This window comes from Podarcis raffonei, chromosome 10 (assembly GCF_027172205.1).
Source record: "Podarcis raffonei isolate rPodRaf1 chromosome 10, rPodRaf1.pri, whole genome shotgun sequence".
NCBI lineage: Eukaryota > Metazoa > Chordata > Lepidosauria > Squamata > Lacertidae > Podarcis > Podarcis raffonei.
The window spans coordinates 47,581,981-47,595,424 of record NC_070611.1 but is presented as its reverse complement, the minus strand read 5'-3'; the positions used below and the strand labels follow the sequence as shown (position 1 = coordinate 47,595,424).

The following is a 13,444-nucleotide window of genomic DNA, read 5'->3' as shown; positions in this document are numbered from 1 at the left end:
CAGTATAAAGACTTTGTATAAGCAAAAGGCTTCCTGAGTATGTGAAAGTAAAGATTGAACAGGAAACAGCTGCAGCTTGGAGTGCTGCCTTTAAGAGTCAGGGGAGGGTAAAGAAGGCTGGCTCTCCTGAGGTTCCCTCCAACTCAAAGGAAGCACTCATGGCAGACTAGATGAGACGTCATAATATGCAACTAGCAATCACATGAAGGGCTCTTTGAAGTAAATTTCAGCTACATCCAGACAGGGATCCTGACATGATTAGCAAGGCGCCCCACCTGCAGAGCCAACAGCCTCCTCCTTTCCTTCCTCTTGCCCCTAACTAATTGGTCCAATCAGGAAGGAGTCCAAGAGTCCCATGGGGCAAGGTGTGCTGAAGCTCAACAACTCTCCCTTACACATGCACTTAGCCACTCTTTTCATGCAGGCCATGGCTGGTATACACAAGTATTTACAGCAGGCTTCCCCAACATGGTGGCCTCCAGATGTTTTGTACTACAACTCCCATTAGCCCCAGTCTACATGGCCAATGATCACGGATGATGCAAGTTGTAGTCCAACAACATGCAGAGGACACCTGGTTGGAAAAGGCTGATCTACATCATTTTCTGGGGGGAAATATCCCACTACTTCCAGCAAGAAAACTACTTCAGACATTAGACATATCAAAGTACACAATGGGCAGTAGTTCAATCCTACAAAATGGATACATGCCAAGTTACAATTCTACTCTCCAAGACAATTGTGCTAAACCAGTATCTCTCTCGCTAATGCTCATTTGAGCCAGTGTTATTTGCCACTGATATTACATAGCCACAGCAACCTCCTAAGCAATTATTTCCACCGCTAGAAATAATGATAAGATCAGCCTCTGTCTCAGGCCCAAGAGAAATGTGGGAGTGTGTGGAATGGAGAAATACAATTTCCTAGAATAGGAAAGGAGATAAAGATTGTTACCTATGCTCCTTGTGACTTGGATGTTGAAAGATGACACCCACAATAGAATAGACAAAGGGTGAGCAGAGTGTTATGCCAGAGAGAGAGGTGTCAATTTGAGTTTGCACTGAAAAGTTTCCATGTCCTGGTTCCATGGTAGTAAATTAGGCTTCAATGCTCCACACTATGTGGGCATTTTCATACTTACCTGTAACAAATGAGAACATTGTAGCGGGAATCACTGTGTGAGATGGAAATTGAATTCATGGCTATGGGCACCTACCCACTCTATGGTTCCCCCGTTTTTGCTCTCTATGCTCCATGGAATTCTTACTCCACCATCAAAATATATAACTGGAACATGTGTAAAATACAGAATTATACATTAACTGCATTTTATTTTAAAGCAGAGAATTCTAGACTATGAGAAGTGAAGCGGAGAATATCCATAAATCAGTAACCAGAGACACATTAAGTACAATCTAGATTATCTCTATATTTTTATTTGTCGGATTTGCTTTTTTTCCGCAAAGCAGTATAACATCACAAAGATCAAAATAGAGACAATATCTTGTCTCTGAGCTCACATCAGTTATTACACAATAGGTACAAAACTAGGTAACTCTGTCTTATCATACAGCATATATTTCCCCAGTCATTTATATACAAATAACTAAGCTACATGGAAAAATAGTAAAAACAAAATTCCAGAGGGTATGTTACTTGGTAAAAAAACAAAGTTGGGGGAGGAAAGAGAAGGCAAGGAAGGGAGCAGCACTTAGAGTATTCTGGTGGGGTTGATGTATAAGAATGCATATTAAATGATTAGCCTCTAAGAATCCCTAATCAAGGGCCTACCCAACATAGCAGCTTCCAGGAGCAGTAGTTGGTGTTGTAGGGCTGCCCTGACCTGCCAGCTTTTGAGTAGCTGCAGTTTATTGGGAGGCAGCAGGAGGGATAAGGCAGCAGCAAGATCAGCATGGTGCAAATGCACCGGCAGAAGCACCAGATTGTCTCCACTGGTGTGTTTGCACTGTGCTGACCTCACTTCTGCCTTGTCCTTCCCCCTCCCAGTAAATTGGAGGCCAGGTAAGTAGCACAGCCCCACTCTGCCAACTGTTACTGTCCCCCCAAAAGATGTTGCTAGACTTCTCAATCATCCTTGACCACTGGCCATGCTAGCTGGAGCTGTAGTCCAGCAACATCTGGAGGGGGTGATGTTGGCTACCCCGGCCCTGATGGAATGCAGGATCACTGCTGCACTGAGGGTCAAGTTCTTTGGGCCTATCACTTTCCAGTCTTGTGGGAGAGCAAAAACACCTTCCCTCTATTAACACCTTAGCACTGATGCCTTTCCATGTCTCCACTTTGAAAAAAGCCACATAGCCTGAGACCTTTTGCTATTACTGGACCTTGTACATAGCTACTTGAAACTGCTACTCATAAGAAGCTCCAAGAAAAACCAACTTCTATGCACAATATGTATTTATATATAGCTTATGTTAAAAATTATTTTTTAAAAATATAGAATTTTTCCCAACACGGAAATACCGGCAAGTCAGCAGCACAGACTTCAGCCACATCCTTCACCCAACCCATACAAAAAGGGAACTGGCCGTGAAGATTCGTTACAAATATGTGTAAATGTGTGTTGGAAGTGGTTGGAGAGTTGGGAAGTAAATGAGTCCCATAAAAACAGGCAAGAGTAAACTATTATCTCCTTCTCCAAAATTAGAAGTAAAAAACAACAAAACAAAAAAGGGTAAAAGGTCATTTCAAAGGGCTCTTTGAAATCCATTATGTTTCATGAGGAGGTATGTCATACTTCTGGATGAAGAAGTCCTACTGCAGGCACAAAGGGACAACTATTTTCTGGTGCAGGGACCTGACGCCAAATTCACAGCTGGTACAAGAGCAGCCCGTTAGTCTTTTTTGCAATAAGAGCTGCATCACTGTGAAAGTGTGGTTGTGCTGCACTGGAAAGGGGAGAAACCAGAGCCCTCTCCTGTGTTCCAGTTCTGCAAAGGTGGCGCACAGCAGCTCAACAACTGGCTACATCTAGCTCAAAAGAGGGTCAGAACGAGGGCTTACGAGCATGCTTCAGCTACGGTGGCACAACTCACTGCTACGGCTCAGTAATTGGAGTGCCATTTACAAAGAACAGCTATGTGGGTCTGAGGGTTCCTTTTAAAGCAGCAACAGGATTTTAAAAGCCAACCCACAATAATATATTGCACACGTCTAACTGCAAAGAGAGGGATGGTTTTTTTATTTACAGAAACACGTTGCTTTTAAATATCTTCTCTTCTACTTCCTTCATCAATCCCTCAGGCTATTTCAAGCAGGGGATATGAATGGAGCTGTTGTGCTCCAGCATCCCACCTCCTGTCCGGTTTCTTCTGGAACATACAGTGTGAGTGCAAACCGCAGCAGCACAACCGTCCCTCTTCCTCCAAGAAGAGTAACCACAAGTTTTAGAAAACCTGCCTAGCCCCACACAAACACTCTTGTCCAACCAAGCACAGCTTGGATGAAGGATGCTGCTGCTGTCCTTGAGCTCTGCATTAACTACGATGTGATGCATGGGTGAGATAGAATATTAAGGCACAGAGAAAAGGAACAAAAGAGTCAAACCCCAGAGATCCTCATTTCAAGACTCTTCACAGGAGGGGTTAAAATCACCGTAAAAGAGCAGGTGTCCATTAACCACAGCAAGCTGTGGGAGAGACACATATAGCAGCGTAGACCAGAACAAGCCTTACTGGTAGTGAATGGGGAAGAGGAATCGAGAGAGGTGTCAGGAAAGGAAGAAGTCTAATGTTATTCCCCTTTTTTTGCGGGCAGTATTAATGCAGGCACAATTAACCACAACGGCAGCAGAGAAGTACAACACACTGCAATTAATTCTATTGCCCTTTCCAGCTTTAAATCATCAAGCAAACCAAGGTGTCTGGTAAATTCAGTGACCGATAGGCTTTTCAGCTTGTAAAAGGGGCCTTGTGATTCTCACTTAGTGAACTTGTGCAAGTACAGGTCAGGCCTAGAGAGGTTAATGGAAAACCAATGCATTTTTTAAATCACGTGGACTGAAGGGAATGTAGTGGCAAGGTAACAAATGCGCATCACAGATATGTTTACATCTGCTGGCGAAACTGCAGCCAGGCCAGTACAAAAGCAAGGGAAGAGAAGGTGGAATGCTCACCATCCCAGGCAAGCTGTATCCCACTGGCACTTAAAATTAACTATTAACAAAAGTAAAATATTGATAACAGCAAGAAGAACTGGTAATTTACAACACATGTTCTGGAATTTTAAAACACACCAGGATGTAAATGCCTAAGGAGGAGGATAGATGTGATAAAGACATTTTAGTATTAGGAGTTGCAGAACTACTCCTCCACAAGAGAAGTTACAAAAGAGAATGAAAAGAATGATGTGTTCTGCCTCTTCAAGTGAGTGCAACTAGACATCACCCAACAGGTGGTTCCCAAGCGCCCACTCGAGAATCAGCCAGTGTGGTCCCCCACCCACAATGGATGAGGATGTGCAGCTTGACTCAACAACCTGACTGGAATGTACATCCTTATCCTATGTCCTGAACAATTGTGTGTGACTCTCTGAACGGTGGGCATTAGCTTCTAGCAAAAATGTTTCCAAAGATGGGGCAAATCCTATTTTCAGAAAATGCATTATATTCTCTTCAAGTGTTGGGCAAGGAACCCATCAGAAAAGCTACCTTCTTCCTCAACAAGCATATTTCACTTAGGCTCACTGTTTCAATCCAGAAGGTGTTTTTCTTCTTTTCCCTCTATCATACTTTTCCTACTCTAAAGCAGAAAACCAATCCCTTCTGAAGCACCCAATGCTGATCGTTAGCAGAGGCAGAACATAAATGTGACTGTATTACTATGGAATATACTGTGCCTAAGGGAATTCTGGTCACAAGCCAAAAGTTGGTCAAAAGTTAATACTGGGGCAACAATTAGAGACAGGGTTCAACCTATATACCAAATTAGGTCTAACAGGTGTCTAGAAGTGCATTTTAGTAGTGCAGTTGGGGGGGATTGTTTCTGCTACTTTCAGCCAGCCATATTTGAGACAACTTAGGTAAATGGGTAAAGATACAGCCTCATTTTTTCAAGCTTCCCTTGTCTGACCCTTCTTCCATCTGCCTTCCCCATTAACAACAGCAGAAACCCAGCATACAGAAAGTGTGGTCCCAGATCATTGTTGTATTCTATGCCAGGTGAATTTAGTGTTCCTTATTAAGTGAAATCTGCTCCAGGTTAAGCCTTTCAAGAAGAAACTAGGAAAAGACAGTCCAAACCACCTGCATTAGTCACAATGGTCCATGCTCACAATTGGCAACAGGAAGTGCCCATTCCTGACTTGAGCACCATATTAAAAAAAGGGATATGACCTGTGTTTCTGGTTCAATAAATAAAGGGAAAGTTCCAGGCTGGGCCATGCTTCACCATCTGCTTAGAACTCATCATCTGAGCTCAGGAGTAGGGTCTTCTCATTATCACGAGCACCAGAGCTGCTGTGGGAGTGGGAGATCATGTGACTGCCATTACGCCAAGGTGGTCCATGTTCTAGGGTTGACTGCTGAGTGTACTGCTGGTAGGCAGGGGAGAAATTGTGGATGGCATCCTGCACAATGTCATGGGGGTTCATGGTCTCCTTAAGGCTGCTAGAGATGCTCTTCATAGGGGCACAGCGGCCTAGAGAGAGAGAAATTAAGAATGATTGAGGATAGAAGTCTTCCTCTCCCCACCCCCACCCCCAAATATCCCATTAATGTGAGCAAAAGCTGCTTGTGGTGCAATTTTTGGCAGTTAACGGACTGCTTACACCAGCCTGGAGGCATGCTAAAGCAAAATGTGTGACATAAAACATGGTGGCAACTCTGGGGAGGCAGCAGGAGCAAGAGATCATCACCTAGGCTGCAATGGGCTGCTTTCAAGGATCAGGAAAGGTTACACAACAGAAAGGTATAACTAGAGGGACAGAAAATCCGCTCAGGAGGAAAGGTAACTTATACTAAGTGGCTTGAGCAGCTCGTGGTCTGAAACAAGGGTAGGAGAAAGATAGCAAGAGAAAGGGAAAGAGGGACTTATGTCCAAAGTAGATGTTCAGTTTCTGCTGGCAATAGGAAGCAAAGATGGAAGTCAGATCCAAGTGGAAGTCACACTTTAGGGTAGGGAATGCAGAAGATGAGCCATTGCATACACCACATACCAGTGCAGAAACTGCTTCCAGATGTTACTAACTCTGTCCCAGGAAGCAATCTGATTGTAACTGGTACCTACTTACTCCAATACTTTTACTTTTAAATTACTATAAAACATGCAGTTTGGACAATGTAATGTGGATAACTTTTCTTTTAGCAGATTGGGGGTGGATGGGGGACAAAACACAAGTATACTAATGGCCTAGTCAACAGATTGAAGACAATGAGTCAAATAACCCCCCCCCACACACACACATACACTTGAGACCCTCATGTGCAGCTGGAGGCTTCTTTAAAGTTTCTATCACAGCAATTTCCCTCTGCTGAAGAGGCAAGTCCCTTCTGCTTTAAAACCAACTGGGCTCTTTAGTAACCAGAGCAGCTGAGACAAAAACTTCAAAGCCACCTCCCCTTTCATTCATGCTTCTCCTGAAGTACACATACGTGCATTTGTTATACCTAGTGGGATGCACACAGGACAGATAATGCAGGGAGGTGAAAAGAGTCACAGTAGCAAATAGCGTCTCAACAAAGAGACAGAGAAACAAATGAAGAGAGAGCATGTCACCTACCATATGGCCCATATGATGGAACAGCTGTGCCCGACACCAGAGCCCAAAGCAAGGGAAAGAGGAAAGAGGGGGGGAAACAAGAGAGGAAGATATGGGAAACAACAGTCTGAAAAGGCATGTTATTCTCAGGCTCTCCACCAGGAAATTACCACAATATTCATCTCTATAGCAAACCAAGTACAATTACTATTAAATACAAAATTTCAGAGGAGACTGCCTGTAAAACTCTACTTGGTTCTCCCCTGCTAAATATCTACAAGTGGGTTTCCTAGTCTATTCCATCTCAACTATGCTCTGGACCTAGTCCCCTTCCCCTAGTCCAGACAGACAGAACTGATACAGTAAACTTTGTTTACCATATCTAAGAAATGGCTCACCATCCCAAATTTTAGCATTAAGAGGGGGAGAAATGTATAGGAGCATAATCATAGACTTTGTGTGCAGAAGGTCCCAGATTCAATCCCTCTAGATAGGGCTGGGAAAGAGCACAAACTCAAACTCTGGAGAGCTGCTGCCAGTCAGTGTAGGCAGCACAGAGCTAGGTAGAAGAACAATCTGACTTGGTATAAGCCAGCCTCCTGTGTTCTAAAACCATTATTTCCAAAGGGAAAACTTTTTATGCAGAAATTACTTCTATTCTTGCGTGCAGGGAAGCTCATAATAAATGCAGGGGAGTTCCTGTATAGCCATGGGAAGGACTCTCAAGAGAGTGTCTCCAATAATTCAACAGAAGATCGTCTTTCAGCCTGTACAGCTAGGGAAAACCAAATCAGAAGACGACCAGTGTGCAAATGTGGCCGATGGGAAAATGGTGTTCAGTTGCCCAGCTGAGGAATTTATACTGTGAACAAGCTCAGCTGGGAAATCTCCCTTCTTTCACCACAGGCCCAGTAGTAAGTACCCTGCCTCCATACCTTGCGCATCAAGACGCTTGTCTGCATAGACCTTGTATGTGAACGCATGGCGCAGAGCAATGGCTGCAAAGAACATTTCCACGCAGATGATGAAATCCTGGTAGCCAGCAGCCACGGTCCCCTTACCCACAGATACATTGGCTGAGTTGATCTTTGGGATTGCACCACACCTCTCCAAAATGGCCAACAGCATCCCTGAGCAAAGCAGAATCAAATTGTAAGACTTAAGGGAACCTCAGAACACTTCACAGAACAACGTACTGCAAAAAGGCCCAGAGATCAGATTGGATAAGAAGCTCTCTGTTGCCACCTCCTTGTTTTAATCTTTGTTTGTTGCAACATTTTATCATTTTACTCAGATTTTGTTTGTATTTTTCTTTCTTACTGTAACCTGTTTGGAGAATATTTGTTGAAAAGCAGGTTACAAATTGCCCGTCCAAATGATAATAATAAGTCTACACACAGGACACTTGCCTAACTAACAGTGTAATACTTTAAGACAAAAGGAGAATGGCTAAGTATGGGTATTTCAGAATACACAATATAAATAATTTTCATTTCTCGTACAAGGCAGAATCTGCATTTCACCTACAGTGAAAAGACAACACTGATGAAAAGAATCCTAAACCAAATAGAAGAAAAATGTGTCACGTATCATTAGGTTTTAATTGTCTCTCAGGCATTCCCAGTTACATCTACTTGTGGATTAAAGGCATGTGTGCTTGTCTCACCTTGCCAGAATGACAGGAAAATGACAGACTTGACCATGAAGAATTTCAAGACAGGGCTGTAGGGACTGAGAAGTTCACGTGTGGCAAAGTAAAAGAGGAAGAGGGCATAGAGGGCCAGGCTGACAGAAATATTGTAAATTATCGTCACATAGAGATACCCATTGGTGACACTGTAAGGGAAGAAAATATGAATGTTCAGTTTCTCACATACAGTGTTTCTTAGCTCATGCAGTACTATAAAGACTTCTCCCTGCTCCCAGCTCCATCACTAAACAATGACCCAATGCCAACAGGGAGATTATACCACCATTACAACCAATTACAGCAACCTCCATTTCATACAACATACAGAGCTTTTCTACATTGAGAAAACAGGGTAGTTACAGGGGAAATGTATGCAAGCCGGCACATTTGTGGAAATCAACATGCACATGCTTTACCAAAGCTTTTCCTGTGACTGCAGAGGTCAGGGGGCCATGTTAATAGGCTCTTATTTGTATTTTGTTTCCAACTTCCTCCTCCAGTGTTTTGTGGCAGCATACCATTTATTTTGAATTTATACTCACAGCAATTCTGTGAAGGTGGCCCAAAGCAACTAGCTCAAGGTTTACCCCGGGAACTTTATAGACTCTGATTTCAAGGTTCTGAAGCCAAATCAATCCACCTTTTTGCAGCCATGACATTACTGCATTCTCCCAGTTCTTATGATAGGTAAGTCCTTCCTTTTCAGTTAGACTCCTAGTCCCTCATAGGACTGTCAGATAAGTGTTTCGTGACAAAGAAAACTCTATAATTCAGAAATAAACTATTTACTTACTCAAAGTCCCCATCCTGGTACTTGCCAAATGCCTGGAGGATGACTGTAATAATTGCCATGAGGGGTTTTACCACACAGAACTGCAAGGTGGCCTGGAAGAGAGTAAAAGAAGGAGGAAAGCAAGATGGGTATTGAGAAGAACAAATGACCATAACCTTCAGGCTTTGATCTCTAACCAGTCAGTCCCATTCAACTAACGGACCAAAAAAAGCAGCACTTTCAATTTGGAATTATGACTGTCATTCTGCTTCTTGAACAGAGATGATAATCTGTTCATTAATTAGCCATGTTCAGAGTAAAAATATGTTTAAACATGGTTTCTTCTGTGTCTAAAAGCTGTCCAAGAGGCCACCCAACCAAAGGCTGGGTGAATGGACATCTGTATGCAGACTGGACACAACTCTTATTTCTCCTTTTCGTATAGTACTAAGGAAGCTGTTGGGGTTTTGAACTGATGCCTGGAAGCGGTAAAAACTGTAGGACACCTAAGCATATTGAAGCACAATCCAGTCAAGACATACGTGCTCCTGGTTGGGAGTGAGAGGGACTCAGGGTGAAGCCATGGATAATGGTAACAAGAGCGGGGGTCACCTCAGTGGCTGCAGCAATATTGTGGCACACAGCACAAGAATTGTGGTGACCCTATTTCTGGTGGGTCAGTAAAGACTTTTTTAATTCCAGGAGACTTTTCCCTAAGTATCTGCTGTTGAGAGAGAGAGAGAGAGAGAGAGAGAGAGAGAGAGAGAGAGTATTCTGCAGTCTGTGCCTTTCTTACATATTTATTGTAGCATTTTAATGTATTTTTACTGGGTTGTGCCCAATTAAGTCCTACTCAGAGTAGATCCATTGAAATCAGTGTACTTAAGTTAGTAAAGTCCACTGATTCCAATGGGTCTACTCTGAGTATGAGTTAGATACAACCTACTGTATTTTAAGCATATATTCATTGTCTTGATGATTGTGATATTATACTTTTGTAAGCCACCCTGAACAGTATACAGTCACTAAAAATATGGGATAGAAATCTCTAAATAAATAAATAAATAAATAAATAAATAAATAAATAAATAAATGTGTAATTGAAGCTCCCTCTTGGCAAAGGAAATGGCACATTTGCTTTCATAGACAGATTGTGAACTAGGCATCATGTTCAGAGGAGGAAAAGCTAGTGGAAGATTCTGGGATTTCAGCAGGAATCTCCTGCTTTGTAAAAAGCACTCAAGCAGGAAGAACCAGCCTTGCGGCCATATGAAAGAGAAAGCCAAAAGAGGGGGAAAGATTGCTTGTGATAAGATGCTCTTGGGTGGTGACCATAAAACTTCAATGAGATTAAAAAATCCCAGCACAATCCAGTTGATGAGTCACTGCCATGATGTGAACTGGAAAAGGTCAAGCTAATTGTTAAACTTGCTTCTAAGCTTCCTCTTCTCCATTCTGGGGGTTGTTTAATCATTTTCCTGCAGCCCAATCCCACAAACTTTTATTTTTAGACACTTCCTGGTGAAGAAAGTGTTAAGACATTACAGGGACAGCATGTGGGTGATGTGACCCAGACAGTTACTCTGTCACTGGGCAGAAGTCTAGGGGAGGACAAACAAATCATCAAAATGTGGTATGGCGCTAGCCCTCTTCTGAATCATATCTCAGACACATTTAAGCTCCTGTCCAGAGGCCTAAGAATGTCACATTTGCCCCAGGCAAACAGAATGCTAGGAGTAGGAAATGTAGCTCCTTCTTCACTGGGGTGGAACATTGGGGAGAAGGGGAGAAAGTGTTCTCTGACCCAGTCAACCCTGTTGTTTCAACTGCAATTTTCTGAGAAACATCATGTTGTGCAGATGATGATGATGATTGAATTTATATACCGCCCTATACCCGAAAGTTTCAGGGCAGCTCACAGAAAATATTAGCAATCCCGATACACTTCTTTACTATCACCTCCACAGCATTCAGAAGAGACAGCCTCCTCTGTTGTAAATATGGACAAAAGAATTCCAAAACACTTGCTCTTGGATCTCTCAAGGACATACAGCTGTACATACACAAGCACTCTAACATCGACAGTGAAATTGCTCATGCTAAACGAAGTTCCAAAGTTAACATATTTTCACCATGCACTCCCAATCCTAGGCCTGGAACCAGAAATATGATGGCCGTGGCAGAGACACCATTTACAAATCCTTCAAAATCTAAAATTCAGGCAGTCAACAACCATTTATGGTATCTAGACAGTGCTCTGTTTAATATATTTCGTACTGCTTCCATTTAAAACATTATTTGATCTTTAATATAATTTTAATAAAAATAGGAATTCATACTAAAAATAAAATGAAATTGAAAATAGCAAATATCCAAGAGGTTGTCAGGTAGCACAATGCATTAGCATTCACTGGCCAGGCTTCTGGAAGGGAGGAGAAGCTTTAATTCTTACTAAGGAATAGAGAATACACAGCCTGCTCATTTCCCCCTTACATCTCCATGGGTAAGCAAGACTAGACTAGACTAGACTAGACTAGACTAGACATTCATTCATTAATTCATTTATCTGAAAATTCAAGGAAGAGGCCCTGGACTATCCTAGTGGGAATGAACTATTCTTTGGTAATGGACATTCATTCTGATGCCAAATTTCCATGTGGAATAGATGGACCCGAGAAACAGTAGTGTCTTGAGAGAAGACCTGTCTTCTGTGAGTCCTACTGCACTACTACTATTAAGGGAAGGGGAGGGGAAAGAGGAACTTTATCAATAGGATTGTGTAGTAAAAATGTATCAAGAACCATTTTCACTTCCTCCCGACAGTTTACACAGAGCTGGCTGCAGCATATCAGGTAATTTATTCTCTACAATTAAACTGGGAGAGGTTCCCTTGGTGAAGAGTTGTGGCTCATCCTTGACTGCTTCCTCTGCAAGACCCAAGGAGGAGGACTCATATGAGGAGCATGTGACATTTAATCACTTACAAGAACCTGTTGCAACTAATGATCATCATGAGGTACAAACAAATTATCAGGACAACTGAGTCAGATATTTACACGTCTTGATGCAAACAAAAAAAAATTTGCTCATTGCCTAACACCATACAGAGACTAAAAATAACCCAGGTAGTATCAGAGTCACACCCCTACTTCCAAAAGCATTAGATCACACAATGTTCCCTCACACGAGCCAAATTTGAACCCTTGGCCACATCACCTCTTTTTCTACACTCAACTATTTCTAGACTCAGCATGAACTGAAGGAACATTCACCAGCTTTTTCTAATCTGACCCTAAGGTTATATTCTCCCTATGCCTTTTACTGAGTTTCCTTCTATAGCTTGCCATTTGTGTCACAATAACACAATTGCACACCAGTCTTCACTCACAATCTCCTTTATCATTTTTTTAAAAAGAGGTTATCAATATTTGTACAGATGAGTTTTTTCTATTGCATCTGGGTGACAATGTGCTTTAGGTGTTAACGCTGCCTTTGCTCTCAAATGAAGTTTTATAAAAATGGAATAAATCTGCCAGGGGGGAAGTAGTGGGAGAAGACAATCAGTGCATAGCTCAAAATGTGCTGGTGCCGATTTACAGGGACGTGAAGCAGAAAGGGCTTCAGTTACACAAAAAATGATGGGTACATACCTGAGGTATATAAAACCATATAAAGAACGAGACACTACAGATCACAAGGTCAGATAAACAGGTATATCCATGACAGAGCAATGCAACGTGGTTGAAATAGCCCAAATTAATAATGTAGTAAAAGTTACGAAATGTGAACAAACCATGCATACTTTCTACACTCCCAGTTAAACTGACATTGCAGCAGAGTCAATAATGCAGCTAGCTACTGATACTTTATTTGATGCTAGCATTCTTGTTGTTACTGAAACAATTCTCTCTAAATATTTTTAAACTCATACAGGTTCTTTTACTGCAGAGCTGGGCCTTGGCAGAAAAGTGAAGTGGCAAGTTACGTAAGAAGGGCAAGTGAGATTTCAGTTCAATGTTTCCTGTTCCATAGCTCACACAAAACTTCCCCAAGGCTACAAGGCTAAGTGGAACTAAATTCTTCTTTACTTCTGTCTCCAATTTTCTAAAGGTTGGCAGAACTGACAGACCTAGAAGTGATTTGTGTGTTCTGTATAGATAAATTAAAGAGAACAAGCAAAGGTTGGGGGGTGGCAGGGGGCACATACTCATCTTAACTGACATCCTCACTCACACTTTCAGCAGTGTCCTAAAACTAGTTTAAGG

The 13,444-nt window shown here is 42.2% G+C and overlaps 1 protein-coding gene across 2 annotated transcripts in view; it reads right to left on the bottom strand.

The window, feature by feature from the left end:
* Nucleotides 1-1,409: 1,409 nt before the first annotated feature.
* TMEM184B (transmembrane protein 184B) overlaps nt 1,410-13,444 on the bottom strand; it is a 44,232-nt gene continuing 32,197 nt past the window's right edge. Inside the window, exons 6-10 of one of the 2 annotated variants that reach the window (XM_053404968.1) lie at nt 9,201-9,292; nt 8,384-8,553; nt 7,653-7,847; nt 6,739-6,762; nt 1,410-5,657 (exon numbers count right to left, since the gene is read on the bottom strand). In XM_053404968.1, coding sequence (XP_053260943.1) covers nt 5,416-5,657; nt 6,739-6,762; nt 7,653-7,847; nt 8,384-8,553; nt 9,201-9,292 — 723 coding nt within the window. In that variant the 3' untranslated portion in view covers nt 1,410-5,415. The remainder of the gene's footprint in view (nt 5,658-6,738; nt 6,763-7,652; nt 7,848-8,383; nt 8,554-9,200; nt 9,293-13,444) is intronic. The other variant, XM_053404969.1, reaches the window with a different exon arrangement.